General features: G+C 40.3%; 2 protein-coding genes across 2 annotated transcripts in view; one reads left to right on the plus strand and one right to left on the minus strand.

Annotated features, from left to right (window-relative positions):
* The window catches only part of LOC136241337 (nuclear pore complex protein Nup160-like), a 39,930-nt gene that overhangs the window by 7,015 nt on the left and 17,004 nt on the right, over nt 1–15,911 (plus strand). The window contains exons 5-11 of the mRNA XM_066032534.1: nt 15,007–15,115; nt 15,161–15,215; nt 15,263–15,348; nt 15,399–15,464; nt 15,517–15,617; nt 15,666–15,750; nt 15,796–15,858. Coding sequence (XP_065888606.1) covers nt 15,007–15,115; nt 15,161–15,215; nt 15,263–15,348; nt 15,399–15,464; nt 15,517–15,617; nt 15,666–15,750; nt 15,796–15,858 — 565 coding nt within the window. The remainder of the gene's footprint in view (nt 1–15,006; nt 15,116–15,160; nt 15,216–15,262; nt 15,349–15,398; nt 15,465–15,516; nt 15,618–15,665; nt 15,751–15,795; nt 15,859–15,911) is intronic.
* On the minus strand, nt 960–6,831 carry LOC136242147 (uncharacterized). The gene is made up of 2 exons (XM_066033563.1): nt 6,513–6,831; nt 960–6,449 (listed from the first exon to the last, which is right to left on the minus strand). Exon 2 carries the CDS (start codon nt 6,432–6,434, stop codon nt 960–962), a length of 5,475 nt encoding a protein of 1,824 aa, XP_065889635.1. The 5' UTR covers nt 6,435–6,449; nt 6,513–6,831.

The raw sequence follows: 15,911 nt of genomic DNA on the forward strand, positions 1-15,911 counted from the left end.
GTTATCTATCAACCAAGATCATTACTTGAACCTATTACAGATATCTACTGATCGTAAGTGCCTTAAATTAGTTTGTGGAAACTAAATAAGGAAGTATTGGTAGGGAAAATTCACACCTTGAAATGGTTTTATTTTATGAAGAAGAGAATGACCAGCCTGATTGAAGATAAAAGGAAAGACAAGGTGTAGAGGACACACACTCATCGGAACCCCAAAAGGCACATCCCACTGGTGAGTTTGTTATTGTGGTGTAAAATGGTAGCCGTGCACTGCTTCATTAGGCCTCCAGCCTTGCGACTGTGGTCAGGCAGGCTAGACAAAAATTTGATTTTTTAAAATTCTATATCCGGCCGCCTGTAAGTGTTTTCTTGTTTTTATTGCTGTATGTTATGTTAGATGGACTAACATTATTCATGTTCGTAAGATGTCTCTAGGATGACTTTTAAAGGTGGCATTTTAGGAAGCACGTGTAATGCTCACTGCATTTTGTATTATACTTGCCACTGGTTACCATTGGTTACCATATTTACAGTTGGTTAAACTCCAATTATCTTAGTTCATAAAATTGATGTGACAACTATTTGAATTTAATTGTATGTAGCCACACTTGAGTGGTGCCACGATCGATTTTGAAAATAATTAAGTGCTTCAAGGCATAGTTTTGGATCATCAAGTGGTACAGTATTTGTGTAGTGGTTGTCGCTATTTAGTGTACTGGACTATTTGATTGACATTATATGGTGGTGTAGGGAAGGGGAGAATGACGCTTCACGTTGATGTGATGTACAGGAGCAGGAGGAGTTGACGGACTACTAACACTACACCAGCACGTGTTGACTCTTCTATTCTTCACGTGACCCAAAACTCAACCCCACAAGCGAAAACACAAACAATTATACAATACATGCCTAGGCCTAATACAATGCTAATAATAATAGTATTATATGGGTTGTAGTTAGTCAATCATCGACATCCTCCGGGGCCACGGTTAACTGATTAGTCCAACTCTTAATTCGTACGCGAGCCCTTGCAGCAGCATCTCTGGTTGGTCTCTGGTGAACAGGCTCAGAACTAACATCGTGATCATTGTCCTTATCAGTATCTCTGTTGTCATCACATGTTGTAGGCTCACATGGGGAACTCAACTCAAGAGGGTACAACTTGGCAATTGGTCGGTTTGTTCTCCCTGTGCTTGTCCTTATTTTGGCTGCTCGAGCATATCCATCAAGGCCTTCCATCAATTCTTCGATCACAGCCAAACGCCATTGTAGTCTGGGTATATCATCATGCACCAGAACGACGTCCCCCACTTTCACTGATTGTTTAGAAGTACCTGTAGCCTTGTATGCCTCTCGGAGGGAAGTTAAATATTCTCTCTGCCATCTCCTCTGAAAATGATTCAACAATAGTGTTTGTCTGTTGACCTTGTCACGCAGTGATGTACTGGATAAAAAGGTAGGGTCATGTTGTTCCTCTTCTACGGCTGGGTAAGGTAACATAGTCATGCGTCGTCCATAGAGCAGGTGCGATGGTGTCAATGGCTCAGGGTCAGTCACATCTGCTGATAGATAGGTCAGGGGGCGATCATTTAGTACTGCTTCAACTTCAACTATTAAGGTTTGTAGTACCTCCAATGTAATAAATGACTTTCCCAAGACTTTCCTCAATACCGTCTTCGTAATACCAATCAACCTTTCCCAAAACCCCCCGTACCAAGGGGCACGTTTGGGGATAAACTTCCATCTCACGCCCTTGGCATTCAGGGATTCTCCTAGCTTATCTGAGGTAAAAATCTGTTCCAACTCCTTACTCGCAGACACATATGTAGACGCATTATCGGATATCATCACTTGGGGCAGTGACTTACGTGACACAAATCGGCGGAATGCTCTCAGAAAGGTTTCAACACTCAGATCACAAACTACTTCTAAATGGACTGCCCTAGACAGACCGCACGTAAATAAACAGATATATACCTTCTCTTCAGTTCCATTGTTCTTCACGTGCAGGGCTCCGGTGAAATCTACACCCGTAACATCAAACGGCTTACCCTCCTTAACTCTATCAAGTGGCAATGGCGGTGGTTCTGGTACCATGTAGGGTTTTCCTGATACCTTACGGCAGGAGACACACTTTCTGATTAGTTGCCTTACTAACTGTCGAGCCGAGGGGATCCAGTATCCTTGTCTTATAGACGTAACTGTTCCAGTTACACCTGCATGAAGTTGCTCCTTATGAACAGCCAACACTATCAGCTTTGTCAAGGGATGATGTTTAGGTAGTAGGATAGGAAACTTGGTGTCAGAATCTACATGCGCGTTATGGATCCTCCCGCCACAACGTAAATAATCAGAGCTGTCCATGAACAAACGTAGTTGTCTCACGAGAGGTAATCTCTTTCCACGTTTAGCCCTAATGTTCAAAATTTCCTTGTGGAAGGTGGTGTGCTGACAACTGTGGATCCAGAGAGTAAGTGCCTTGTTAGTTTCATCCAGTGACAGTGGACCAATATGTCGCTTGGTGGGATTCCTAGTATTATGGACAAATCTGTAAACATGAGCTGACACTCTTAATACTTTCATCAGTGAACTATACTTTGTAAGTTCAATAAGGTTGTGAATACCTGAGGTTACTGTGTTAGGTAGGTCAGTAGCACTGGTATTTGTCTCCATGACATCGTCATCCACTTGTAGGTGTAGGATCTCACTATGATTCCAAGCAGGCCAACGAGTTTCATCTGTGAGCCACGGTGGGCCTTGTTGCCACAAACACGATGAGTTTAGCTGAGCAGCACTCAATCCCCTTGTTAGTAAATCTGCCGGGTTGTCATTGGTTGGGCAGTAGAGCCAAGGAATATCTGGGAATGTCTTATTAATCTCTTGAACTCGGTTTGAAATGAACTGTTTTAAGCGTTTCTTACTGTACAACCAATGAAGCACAATTTGGCTGTCACTCCACAGCTTAACTGCGTATTTCTGAAGTAGGTGAGGAAGAGATGAAACAACGAATTGAGCCAGTCTTGATGCGACAACAGCAGCCATCAATTCAAGTCGCGGAAGTGTGTGTGGCTTGAGCGGTACCACACGTGATCTGGCCAATACAAAGCAGGTGTGCTCACCAGTTCTAAGAAATGCAATGGCACCATAGGCCTTCATACTGGCATCTGCAAACACATGTAATTCTACTGGCTGGGAGTATGTTGGTCCAAAGTAAAATCTAGGTATTGTAATCTTACTGGTATCTTGTAGATCCTCAGCTATCTTCCACCATCTGTTTGTGTGTTCTGGGAACAATGGGTCATCCCAAGCGATACCTGATCTCCATAGATCCTGCATTAAAATCTTTGCTTGAATTGTGACCGGTGACAAAATTCCTAAAGGATCATATACCTTTGATGAAAGTTGGAGTACTAAACGTTTAGTGACAGGTAGTGGTACTTCTGTGTTGGATAGAAACTGTTTAGGGGTGAAGCTAATGGTGTCAGTAGCTGTGTTCCACAACAGTCCTAATAGGTTTACAGTAACATCACAATCAGCTGTTCCCTCAGCCACTGTAACAGCTTGCAGTTGTGAGCTGTTAGATGCCCATGATCTCAAATTGAATTGGGCTTGTGTCATTATGAATCGGGCTTCTCTGTAATACTTAATAGCTTCTGCTTCGGTATTACATCCACTAATGACGTTATCCACGTAGAGATTCTGCTTCATGTCCTGAGCTACTGGGCTATCCCAAGAATTCAGATGATGATGTAGTGTGGCCATAAGCATAAATGGGGAGCTGGTAGAGCCAAACAAGACAGTTTTAAATCGATAAATTTCAAGGTCACTTTCTGGATCAGATGGTGATGATAACCAGAAGAATCTGGTGTTGTCACGGTCGGACTCATCCAGCCTAACATGTAAAAAGGCCTTCTCTAAATCTGTAGAAATTCCAATGGCATGGGAACGGAAGCGTAGGAGGATAGAGCACATGTCTGTTGTGAAGGATGGACCAGTTAGCAAGCAATCATTAAGACTGGGGTGTCTAGCCTGACGGTAGCTACAATTGTACACGATTCTGATCGGTGTTGTCGAGGAAGCTTTACTAACCGGGTGATGTGGTATATAGTGGACATCCTTGGTAAGGTCTGGTGCAGTTACCTTCTCGATGAAACCTCTTTGTTCTTGTTCCATAATAATTTTCCCATATAGGTGCAGCAGTTCAGGAGTGTGGCTGAGTTTGCGAGCTAAAGAGCGGGTCTTGTTTTTGCAAACTGCATAGTTTGAAGGGAGGGGTGGATATTCTTGTTTCCAAGGAAACTTCACACGGTATGCACCATCCTCTTCTCGCCTGATGCAAGATTGTTGGTATCTCTCCAGAAATTCGTTCTCTACTTCTGCTGTCTCAGGCTGTGTGACATTAGCAGATTCCATCATCCAAAAGGTCGGAGCATTGTTACAGTCAGTAGCTGGTGTGGAAACATGAAACATACTGGCGTTAGTAGTAGGAGCTGGTGGAACAACAAGTGGTCCAGACAGAAGGTAACCTAGTTTGGACTGCATTGCAGTAGGTCCATTACCTCGCACAATGTGGTCACCCACGAACTGCCAGTAATAATCAGCACCAATCAATGATGAGATGTAAAAGTTACTGGATGTTGACACTGGGTTGGCTAGCTGAAGTCCCTGTAAGTGTTCTATGTTTATCAAGTGAGTATGATACCTGTTCTGTAGGGGTGCCGCAATGACTGGGACCAGTAGAACTGATATTGGAATAGATTCACCTGTCAGTGTCTCAACGTTGACTGTAGCATTGTCCAACTGTTTGGTCAGGGTTGGTTCTCCTCCAAAGGTAGAGATATTGATGTGTTCAGTTTGTTGAGGAGATATCATTAGCTTCTTGGCTAGTTGGTTAGACATGAAGGATCTCTGGGCCCCTTCATCGAACAGAATGTGTGCTTCCACTCGGATGCCATTCACACTAACTTGAGCAACTGCAGTTTTCAATAAGCACATAGAATTTGTACGTGTGGCGGGCTCTGGGGGAATAATGGCAGCATTCATTGCAGTGGATGATGGTGTAGTGGTTTCTGTTGTCTGAGATTGTACTGTTGACTGAGGTTGTACTGTTGTTTGGGGTTGAACAGAAGTGTGAGGTTGCACTCTCTCTGTTGTGATAGATGCCTGTGTAGTGACTGGAGTGGTATTAGACTCAGATGGCTTGGTAAATGCACCGCATAAGCTAGTATGGTGCTTCTGTCTGCACAGTTTGCATCTCCACTTTGAAGGACACTGTGAAGCCCTATGGTGCCCCAAACAATTAAAGCAGTGTTTCCCCTTCTTAACTAATTCAAAGCGTTTTTGGGGATCCTTAACAACATCACAGCGACCACAAAAATGTGGACCCTTACAAAATACACAGGTGTTCTTACTAGTACCTGAATTAGCAGGTTGGGATTGACGTCCACTTGCACCGGTATGTAGAGTGGTAGTCATTGTAGACTGGTAGGGTTCCATTGTCTTGCACTTGTTGGACAATGATCCACATTCTAAAATAGTGATTTCCTTCCAAATGGCATCTCTTAACTCTGCGATGGTCCATGCCCCAACGCCGTGTTCTCGAACAAGGTTCTTATGTACATCACTTGGTAGCTTTCCCAGAATGATAGGCACTAGCATTGATTCATACGAGTCTTCTGTTTTGCCAAGTGCAGTCAATCCTCTTATGTGGGCTTCTATTGTGTCGTAGAACAACTGCAGACTGGACAAGGACGAGGTGGGACAGTTGGTTTGTGACAGAGCTTGCATGTGTGCCTGTTCGATCTTATGAGACTGACCATATCTCTGTGTAAGAAGGGCTATGGCATGGTCATAGTTAGCATCAGTGAGTTGTAGTCCAGCTATGGCCCTCAGTGCATCACCCTGCAACTGCGCTCTCAAGTAGTTGAACTTCTGCACTTTGCTTAGGGAAGGAGAGTTGTGTACGGCTGCATCAAACGAGTCTTTGAAGACTTGCCACATCAAGGTATCCCCCGAAAAGTGGGGTAAGCTTAACTTAGGTAACCGGCTTACCGGTTCTCTGGTTACTGGTGGTGGCAACGTGGGTACAAACTCTGGAGCTGTTACACTGAGAGTGCGTGCAGGTTCTCTAGTTTTCTCAAGGCGGTGTTTAATCAGACTCATATACTCAATGATGGTGTCCTGTATTTCTTCTGCTTCAAGAATCTCAGTTTCTAATTCCTCTGATGTCTGTATTGATGAGGCGATCTGCCCGTTCAGCTGTTGTAATGTATCCTTCTTCTGGGTTAACTGTTCTAAATTGCTGGTGAGTTTGGCGACTTGAGTGTCCGTCAATGGGGTTTCCGTCTCTAGATTCTCGTCTACTTTCTTAAATATACGAGTAACATGTGCGCGATACGCCGCACGTGATCCCTTTGCACGTTGAGTCTCCTCCATCTCCGTGAATGTTTTCTACAAGGAAAACGACACAAAACAAATGAACACTGTAGGTGAAGCGCTTGCCTTCCGGGGTACCGTTTAAGAAATGCTACGGTACCAAGCGTTTTCGCGAGGGGTTACAAGGTCCGGAAGTAGCTCGTTTGACGAAACGACTCCAGCGTCACAGCACCATGTAGGGAAGGGGAGAATGACGCTTCACGTTGATGTGATGTACAGGAGCAGGAGGAGTTGACGGACTACTAACACTACACCAGCACGTGTTGACTCTTCTATTCTTCACGTGACCCAAAACTCAACCCCACAAGCGAAAACACAAACAATTATACAATACATGCCTAGGCCTAATACAATGCTAATAATAATAGTATTATATGGGTTGTAGTTAGTCAATCATCGACAGGTGGATTTAGTGAGTTTCATGTTTGTGAAGCTGCAGTCCACTAATGAATGTTGAATACGAGCAATGGAATATGCGAGAGCTGTCTTGATAATTTCACTATTATTTGTTATGTCACATACAACACCTGGCTGTCACTCTGGACTACTGGACTGACATATATTTGTTTTGCTCATTTTATGGTTGCTAGACTACTTACTGAATCTCGCTAGTTAAGGACCCTTAAGCTAAACAAAGAATATGAGCAATGAAATGTGCGTAACTGTCTTAAGATTACGGGTCAGGCGCTTAATATATTAAATAGGTTATTATTTTTTGATGGTGATAATGGATGGTGCAATATTGGCACGAAACTCAAGCAGGTGTTAGTGAGAAGGTTGTTAACTTTAAAGCGTTGTATAGCCACGTGATAATAGCGGAGGAATCATACAAAGTGAGTGTTAATAATTTACTGTGGAAGGTAGTCAAGCGTAAAATTAAGTCCCCTCAATATGGTTGAACCAGCGTTTAGCGCTACTGCTTAATGTGGTTATTATTCATCAAAAATAGCAGCTGTCAGCCAATTAGCACTAATTTTTTATGGCAGTGTCAATGGGTGGTTATATTATCTAGGTCCTGTCGTGGAAACTTTGTGGGAAAACTGACTAGAGGCTGGTTACTTATCATATCTTTCAAGGATAATGGCGATTAGTTCTGCTACGGAAATACCGCGAGTGCACTACAGTGCTGTTACAATCGGATAACAACTCAATTCGTTTGTGAGGACCTAGAAATCACTAAGTAATAGCTTATTAATGCTAAATATCATGGTGTGGCTTCCCATGAAACCTGGTTTTTGATGAATAGTAACTCAACAGTTTCACTGTTTAGTGCCTGCAGTTCTGTACAAGCGCATCTCTTGTTGAGTGTATCGCCGCTTTTGGTATTTCTTGTACGTTGATATGCCATGTTATTTTAGTGTGTTCTTCCGTGCAAAACGGTTAGAACAGAACTATAAGCAAAGCGCCTACAAAATTATTTACTGGGTAACCCGTAACCTTAATACAATTTTACTAGCGATTGCCCCAATAATGAACAACACCCTCCAATTAATGCCACCCCTAAAACAACCCTAGAAACAATCTTGAAGGATTTCCCTTATCAATTGGCAAGTTAATTATTGCTGTCACATTCCTGGGGTAAAGCTGAGTATAGTGGCATAACAAACAGGGCAACATTATCAGTGACATAACAAACAGGACAACATTATCAGTGACATAACAAACAGGACAACATTATCAGTGACATAACAAACAGGGCAACATTATCAGTGACATAACAAACAGGGCAACATTATCAGTGACATAACAAACAGGACAACATTATCAGTGACATAACAAACAGGGCAACATTATCAGTGACATAACAAACAGGACAACATTATCAGTGACATAACAAACAGGACAACATTATCAGTGACATAACAAACAGGACAACATTATCAGTGACATAACAAACAGGACAACATTATCAGTGACATAACAAACAGGACAACATTATCAGTGACATAACAAACAGGACAACATTATCAGTGACATAACAAACAGGACAACATTATCAGTGACTTAACAAACAGGACAACATTATCAGTGACATAACAAACAGGGCAACATTATCAGTGACATAACAAACAGGGCAACATTATCAGTGACATAACAAACAGGGCAACATTATCAGTGACATAACAAACAGGACAACATTATCAGTGACATAACAAACAGGACAACATTATCAGTGACATAACAAACAGGGCAACATTATCAGTGACATAACAAACAGGACAACATTATCAGTGACATAACAAACAGGACAACATTATCAGTGACATAACAAACAGGACAACATTATCAGTGACATAACAAACAGGACAACATTATCAGTGACAGTTTTGTATATTCAACTGCTCATGTTCAGTGTGAGCTTCCCTTAACTAGCGAAATCAGTTACCATTGTTTTCCACAATACTTAACTCATGTGTGGCATGTACCATTTGAGGGTCCATTGAGTGTCTGCTGTCTGCATCTTGTTGTTCCCTTAATCTTTAATCGTGTTGGTCATCTTTATGAAATATCGAGGTGTTAATTTACACCTTCCCTATTAGAATTATTTAAAGCGGCTTTTAAGAGGTATGTACTGTTAGACAGTTGGTAGTACTGTTAGACAGTTGGTAGTACTGTTAGACAGTTGGTAGTACTGTTAGACAGTTGGTAGTACTGTTAGACGGTTGGTAGTACTGTTAGACGGTTGGTAGTACTGTTAGACTGTGGGTAGTACTGTTAGACAGTTGGTAGTACTGTTAGACAGTTGGTAGTACTGTTAGACAGTTGGTAGTACTGTTAGACAGTTGGTAGTACTGTTAGACAGTTGGTAGTACTGTTAGACAGTTGGTAGTACTGTTAGACAGTTGGTAGTACTGTTAGACTGTGGGTAGTACTGTTAGACAGTTGGTAGTACTGTTAGACAGTTGGTAGTACTGTTAGACAGTTGGTAGTACTGTTAGACAGTTGGTAGTACTGTTAGACAGTTGGTAGTACTGTTAGACAGTTGGTAGTACTGTTAGACAGTTGGTAGTACTGTTAGACAGTTGGTAGACACTGTACCTGCACAACAGGACAAGCTAACTGGACCAATAACGATCAAGGGACACGCCCCTTTAAGATCTAGCTGTACTTATAGCGATTAATCATTAAATGCATGCCTCTTGACACTGTGATAAACAGGGAATGTTATAACCACGCGCCTTGGCAGTAGCCCACTTGAGATCTTATGTATATATAACTGAAAAGCTGTCTGTCTATCCGTCTGCAGTCTTTCTTCGTTAGGTCACTAACTTGGCAGCCAAAGCATTATTGACATGGGACTTTGACACAATTAACTTAATTAAGCACTTATCATCTGGCAACTTATTACAAATCGCTACATGCTTTAGTTCACTCTCTACAGAGCACTGAAGTTGTTTGTGCAGTGAGTGTTTGTTTGTTTGCAGCAAAACTTGAGCTACATTCCTGTTAAAACCACAGATAAACAACCACAGTGTTAACACAACTGTTAACCAACAGGTACGGGGTTGATTTCTGCCTATGACAACTTATAATGGTCCTGCACGTAGGGCAGGTACCAATGTGAGTAGTCTGGTAAAACAGTCTCCCTAATATGGTCAATATTCTAATAGAACAATCACCCTAATATGGTCAATATTCTAATAGAACAGTCACCCTAATACGGTCAATATTCTAATAGAACAGTCACCCTAATATGGTCAATATTCTAATAGAACAGTCACATGTGTGCATATCATAACTGTAGCTATAACTGACTAGAAAGTGGAGGGATCCAAGTGATAAAAACTAGTGAGATGAGATGAATGATTGTATTGCAACATAACTCTGTGAGAAAATCCCTACTTTGGCATTGAACAAAATTTCCACCAAGCTATGTTGTAATACCGTCATCCATCTCTTGTCTCACTAGTTTTTATTGCTTAAGTCCCTCACTTCATTTTAGAGGTAATCAAAATAGCAAGGCTTGTTAAGTGAATTAGTTCTCATAAGTTTGTGACTTCATTATTAGCAGGAACAACCCAAATTGAGGACTTAGTATTAGGAGAGGTACCATTTAGTGAACACCTCAACTAAACTGCATAATGAGAAGTAGGCTACGGCTGTGCGATAATGAAAATACATATATCTCGATAATGAAGACTAATTTTATCTCAATAATGATTTTATCTCGATAAGGAGTGATCTGCACAAAACAATATAACTACACTTTCATACATCAGTATATAGACCATCTAAGGATAGTTTAGCAAATAGCTCTGCATTAAAAGTAATTTAAAACAGTCTATAAACAGGATAGTAGAGACAATTCCATAAATATGTCATCCGAATATTTTAGGAATTTACAAAAACTTACGAAAATTTACTATTATCTCGATAGTAAAAAAAAACTGTTATCTTTATCACGATAATAGAAAATTATCTCCCAGCCCTAATGAGAAGCCATGTATTTGCTCAATGTAGTATGCTGTTTAAAATGTATTAGAAAATGGTATACATAAAATCCTTTGATCTTTGGGAGATGATGACGGCTTTAAAATTACTAAGAGACCTCTGGAGAGGTTCTCTAAAATGGTTAGAGACCTCCTGTATCATACAGTACGATAGTACTATATAGTAGAGACCACAAAGGTGTAGGCTTGGCCCACGAAAAAACATCACCCAAAACCAGCCTCAATTTTCCCTGGTGACGATGAGGCAGTATTGGTTAGGTAAAACTAAGCCCAAACAAGCTTTCAGATCGACCTGAAACGCTTTCAGTAAGTTGCTACGGAATTTAAAATATATATATTATATTAAATGGAATTTTCTACTGACTGACTGACTGACTGACTGATGCTTTCAGACAAGCATAACTCGATAACAGCTAAGGCTATGGGCTTGGTTTTTCACTGTTTGATGTCACTTTGGCTGAGAGGTGCCTTTTGGCATACTGCAGTACGTACAATGCATTCTTCATGGACTAGCTTACCAGTGTCCTCCTTTGTGTCCCATTCATCTTTGCTGACAGCGAAAGGTATTTGGCAGTAGCACGTGATGGCTTCCCATCATAACGGAAATCGTCCGTATTTTTCATAGTGGCTACTTTGATTGCAGAGGTGTCTTTCGAACAGTTCTTATTCGTACTGCTGTGTAACGGGTTGAACATAGCTGACAACGAAGCGTAATGGATACTTCACTTTTCAGATGATAATTGGTAGCTGGGACGCGAAGCACCATTTTTTTCTTTTGATGCAATATGCGTGGGTTCACCAGTCATAATAATTTTATTTTACAAAACAAGTTAACAAACAAGTACACCAAAATTTTTGGAATTTTCAACTAGAGTAGGGACCATAGCACATCGATAAAAAGTACTGAAACAAGCTGGAGCAGTGCACAATATTAAATCACAGTAAAATAATAAGAAGTGTTATATCCCTACTGTGCATTTCTGTTATGGTATCTTGAGCACAGTAGGGATATAACACTTCTTATTGCTTTACTGTGATTTAATATTGTGCACTACTCCAGCTAGTTTCAGTACTTTTTATCAATGTGTTATGGTCCCTACTCTAGTTGAAAATTCCAAATTTTTGTTGTAGATAGGTATCTGCATGATGTTTTACTCAACCCACAATCAACTAGTATTTTAAAAATTTTTAATTTAAAAATGAAGTAGGGATCTATGTAATAAAAGTAGTGAAACAAGAGATGAATGATGGTATTACAACATAGCTTGGTGGGAAGTCCCTACTTTGGCATTGAGCAAAATAATTAATGTGCCGACTTTCCCACCAAGCTATGTTGTAATACCATCATTCATATCTTGTTTCACTACTTTTATTACATAGATCCCTACTTCATTTACTTCATTTTTAAATTAACAATTTTTAAAATACTAGTTTGCTTAGTTTTTTGCTGTAGCACAGCTAGCTACAGTGTAACTTGTGACTGTTGGATTAGAGTATATCTCAAGTCAGCTAAGAGGTGTGCAGCTAGCTAGACCAATAAGGGGTGAGGTCATCTTGTTTACTGTTAAGTAAACAGCTAGATTGTTAAGAGGTGTGGTCCCCATACTCTATCACTATTAGTCCACCTAGATCTTTAATTGATGGGTGTGGTCACAAACCTACCGCAAACGGGATCTCAATCGCGAAGTTGCAGATATCTAGCTAGTATACCTCTTATAGTAGCACCAGGACTGAAGCACTTCTGAAATCCAGCTCTGAAATAATTCTGTGGCGTCTATATTATGTTGCTGAAAGAAAGTGTTGATACAAAAAATTAATGCCTCGATATGGTTTCGTTGGGAAGAAGACAAGTAGCCTGATTGAAGATAAAAGGAAAGACAAGGCGCAGAGGGCCTACACTCATTGGAACCCCAAAAGGCACATCCCACTGGTGAGTTTGTTATTGTGGTGTAAAATAGTGGCCGTGCGTTGCTTTGTTAGGCCTCTACCCTTGCAACTGTGGTCAGTGAGGCAGTAAGACTAAAATTCGAGTTTTTGAGATTTTAAAAAATTCTATATCTGGCCATCTGTAAGTGTTTTGTTATATTTAATGTATTATATGGACTAGTGCTATTATATGGACTAGTACTATTATATGGACTAGTACTATTATATGGACTAGTACTATTATATGGACTAGTACTATTATATGGACTAGTACTATTATATGGACTAGTACTATTATATGGACTAGTACTATTATATGGACTAGTACTATTATATGGACTAGTACTATTATATGGACTAGTACTATTATATGGACTAGTACTATTATATGGACTAGTACTATTATATGGACTAGTACTATTATATGGACTAGTACTATTATATGGACTAGTACTATTATATGGACTAGTACTATTATATGGACTAGTACTATTATATGGACTAGTACTATTATATGGACTAGTACTATTATATGGACTAGTACTATTATATGGACTAGTACTATTATATGGACTAGTACTATTATATGGACTAGTACTATTATATGGACTAGTACTATTATATGGACTAGTACTATTATATGGACTAGTACTATTATATGGACTAGTACTATTATATGGACTAGTACTATTATATGGACTAGTACTATTATATGGACTAGTACTATTATATGGACTAGTACTATTATATGGACTAGTACTATTATATGGACTAGTACTATTCCGTGAAGGTGATTTTTGTTGCGTAAAATGTCTCTAGGGTGATTTTTAAAGGCGGAATTTTGGATGGCGCATGAAATTTTTGGCGCGATCCCTACTTTTTGATTAATCCATCTACCAGTATAAATACATTCACCATTTCCAAGTCAGATTGCCCACTCAGATCTTCATGGCTTTAGAAAACCTCGGCTTTGCTTCAGGTTTTTAAAATCACGAAGATCCTCCTGGTAGGTCTCTAACTATTACTTTAGTTTAATGTAATGCTCAAAGATTTGTTGCTATGGTGTTATCCAAATGCAACGTCATGAGCACTGAATTGCGTGCGATAACAACTTGCTTTAGAAAGGGCATGGCAGCTGTTTTAGTCGCAAGGAATGAAATAGCTGTCACGCCCCTGAAATTTCACAAATGAAATAGCTGTCACGCCCCTGAAGACTCACAAATGAAATAGCTGTCACACCCCTGAAGACTCACAAATGAAATAGCTGTCACGCCCCTTAAGTGAGTTCTTTAATCACGTGAAATTAGTGCTCACGATGTTGCGTTTGGGCGGTACCGTAGGTATTTTCCCTCGTGTTGATTAATGTACATGGGTGGGTCATAGAGATTCTAGTGGGTCATAGAGATTCTAGTGGGTCATCATGATGTGCTATCAAGCTGTACTAGATATTGAGCACTGCACAAAGTTGGATATCAAGATCGTATACTTTAGTATAACAAACCCACCCTGGCTAAAGTAGAGGTTGAATGTTGTACTTCAAGGCTGATAGTCCACCATGTTTTGACATGTGAAAAGCAGGGACATCAGAGTAAAAGTGAAAGTAGTGAGGCTCAGTCTGGGGGCTCTTCCTGCAAATTTTTTGCGCATTTTGAGTAGGGCTGAGCGATACTACCGTTTTAGCGATATATCGCGATATTTTGAAAGTATCGATATCACGATATTTTGTTATTAACTATCGTGATACTATGCCTGTACATTACTGTCATTAAAAAGCCATTTGTTATGCTGTACTAGGCTCAAGAATCCTTGTTAGTCATAACCTGGTTACCCCTGCAGAGAGGTGTGAACACCATAACATAACTTCAAAGCATGTGTTACAATAACTGTTACTGTAAACATAGTTGACAGTGGCTAGTTTGATCTTTTAAAGACTTCCTGCAGGAATACTGAGGAATACTGAGGAATACACTATGTAGCACCAGCTATGATTGACATATTTGTAAGTATCGTGAAGTATTCAGTATCGTGAATAGTGGCTTTAGTATCGATCGTGATACTAAAATGGCAGTATCGCTCAGCCCTAATTTTGAGATGCTATTTGGAGAAGCAATTTTTGGCTGTAGCACTGTGTGCTAGTTAGCTGCTTTACATACATTATTTCATTGACTGACTAATCTGCTCCTATGATCTCACAGCACCATGGTAACGGAGTCAGTTGTTGATCTCATACTCTATTCTTCTGGAGGTGACTTGTTAGCCCTCACTGGTTGTCATGACAACGTACTGCGGTTGTTCTCATATCATGTGAGCTATGTGTGCATAATGTATTGTTGTTACTGGTTACTATAGCAACAGAAGGTGATCTCCACTTGGCCATTATCAGAATATGTTACGAGTAGTGTTGGTAGGGTTGGTTCATGTAATGTCATGTGGTCCATATGTGATGTGTAGATGTTGTTGCCATGGTGAAGTCATCCCAGTCAACATCAGAAGATATCAAGTGTGCTGTATTTGTATCCTTGATGGATCGTAATATGGTAATTCACCTAATTGTCTACTGTACCTTATATGAAAATATTAATAACAGGTATTAGTGTTCACCATGACGACGTCATCAGAATTGTGTTTACAACATAGCACCAGCCTGTCACCTGTAAGTAGTGCTTGTTGTTTATTGTGGTCACCATGGGTACCATTATCATTAGGAGCTCAGTTTGGTTACTTGGCAACTATCTGACTCGGAGGTGTGGCTAGTTTTAACCAATGGGGATGGAGATAGTGTTGTTATGCATGAGACTCATCAAAGGTGCAATCCTTGATCATGTGATCCTTGTGTGATCATGTGATCCTTTAGGTACGTGTCCACTGGACTCTTGGAGGTTGCTATGGTACCAGAACCTGATGATCAAGTTGTATTACTGGATCACATGAGCCCTAAGGTACAGTAGTGGATCACAAGACTTCACATGATCATGTCCTCATAGGATTGTTACCTAGACCACATCTTTCTGCACTATCCCATCTCTGTAGTAGATCATGTGATCTATGTGAGTGCTCATGTGGTATCATAGTCAATTTGAGAACATCTGTGTCATTTGAG

This window comes from Dysidea avara, chromosome 1 (genome assembly GCF_963678975.1).
Source record: "Dysidea avara chromosome 1, odDysAvar1.4, whole genome shotgun sequence".
Taxonomy (NCBI): Eukaryota; Metazoa; Porifera; class Demospongiae; order Dictyoceratida; family Dysideidae; genus Dysidea; species Dysidea avara.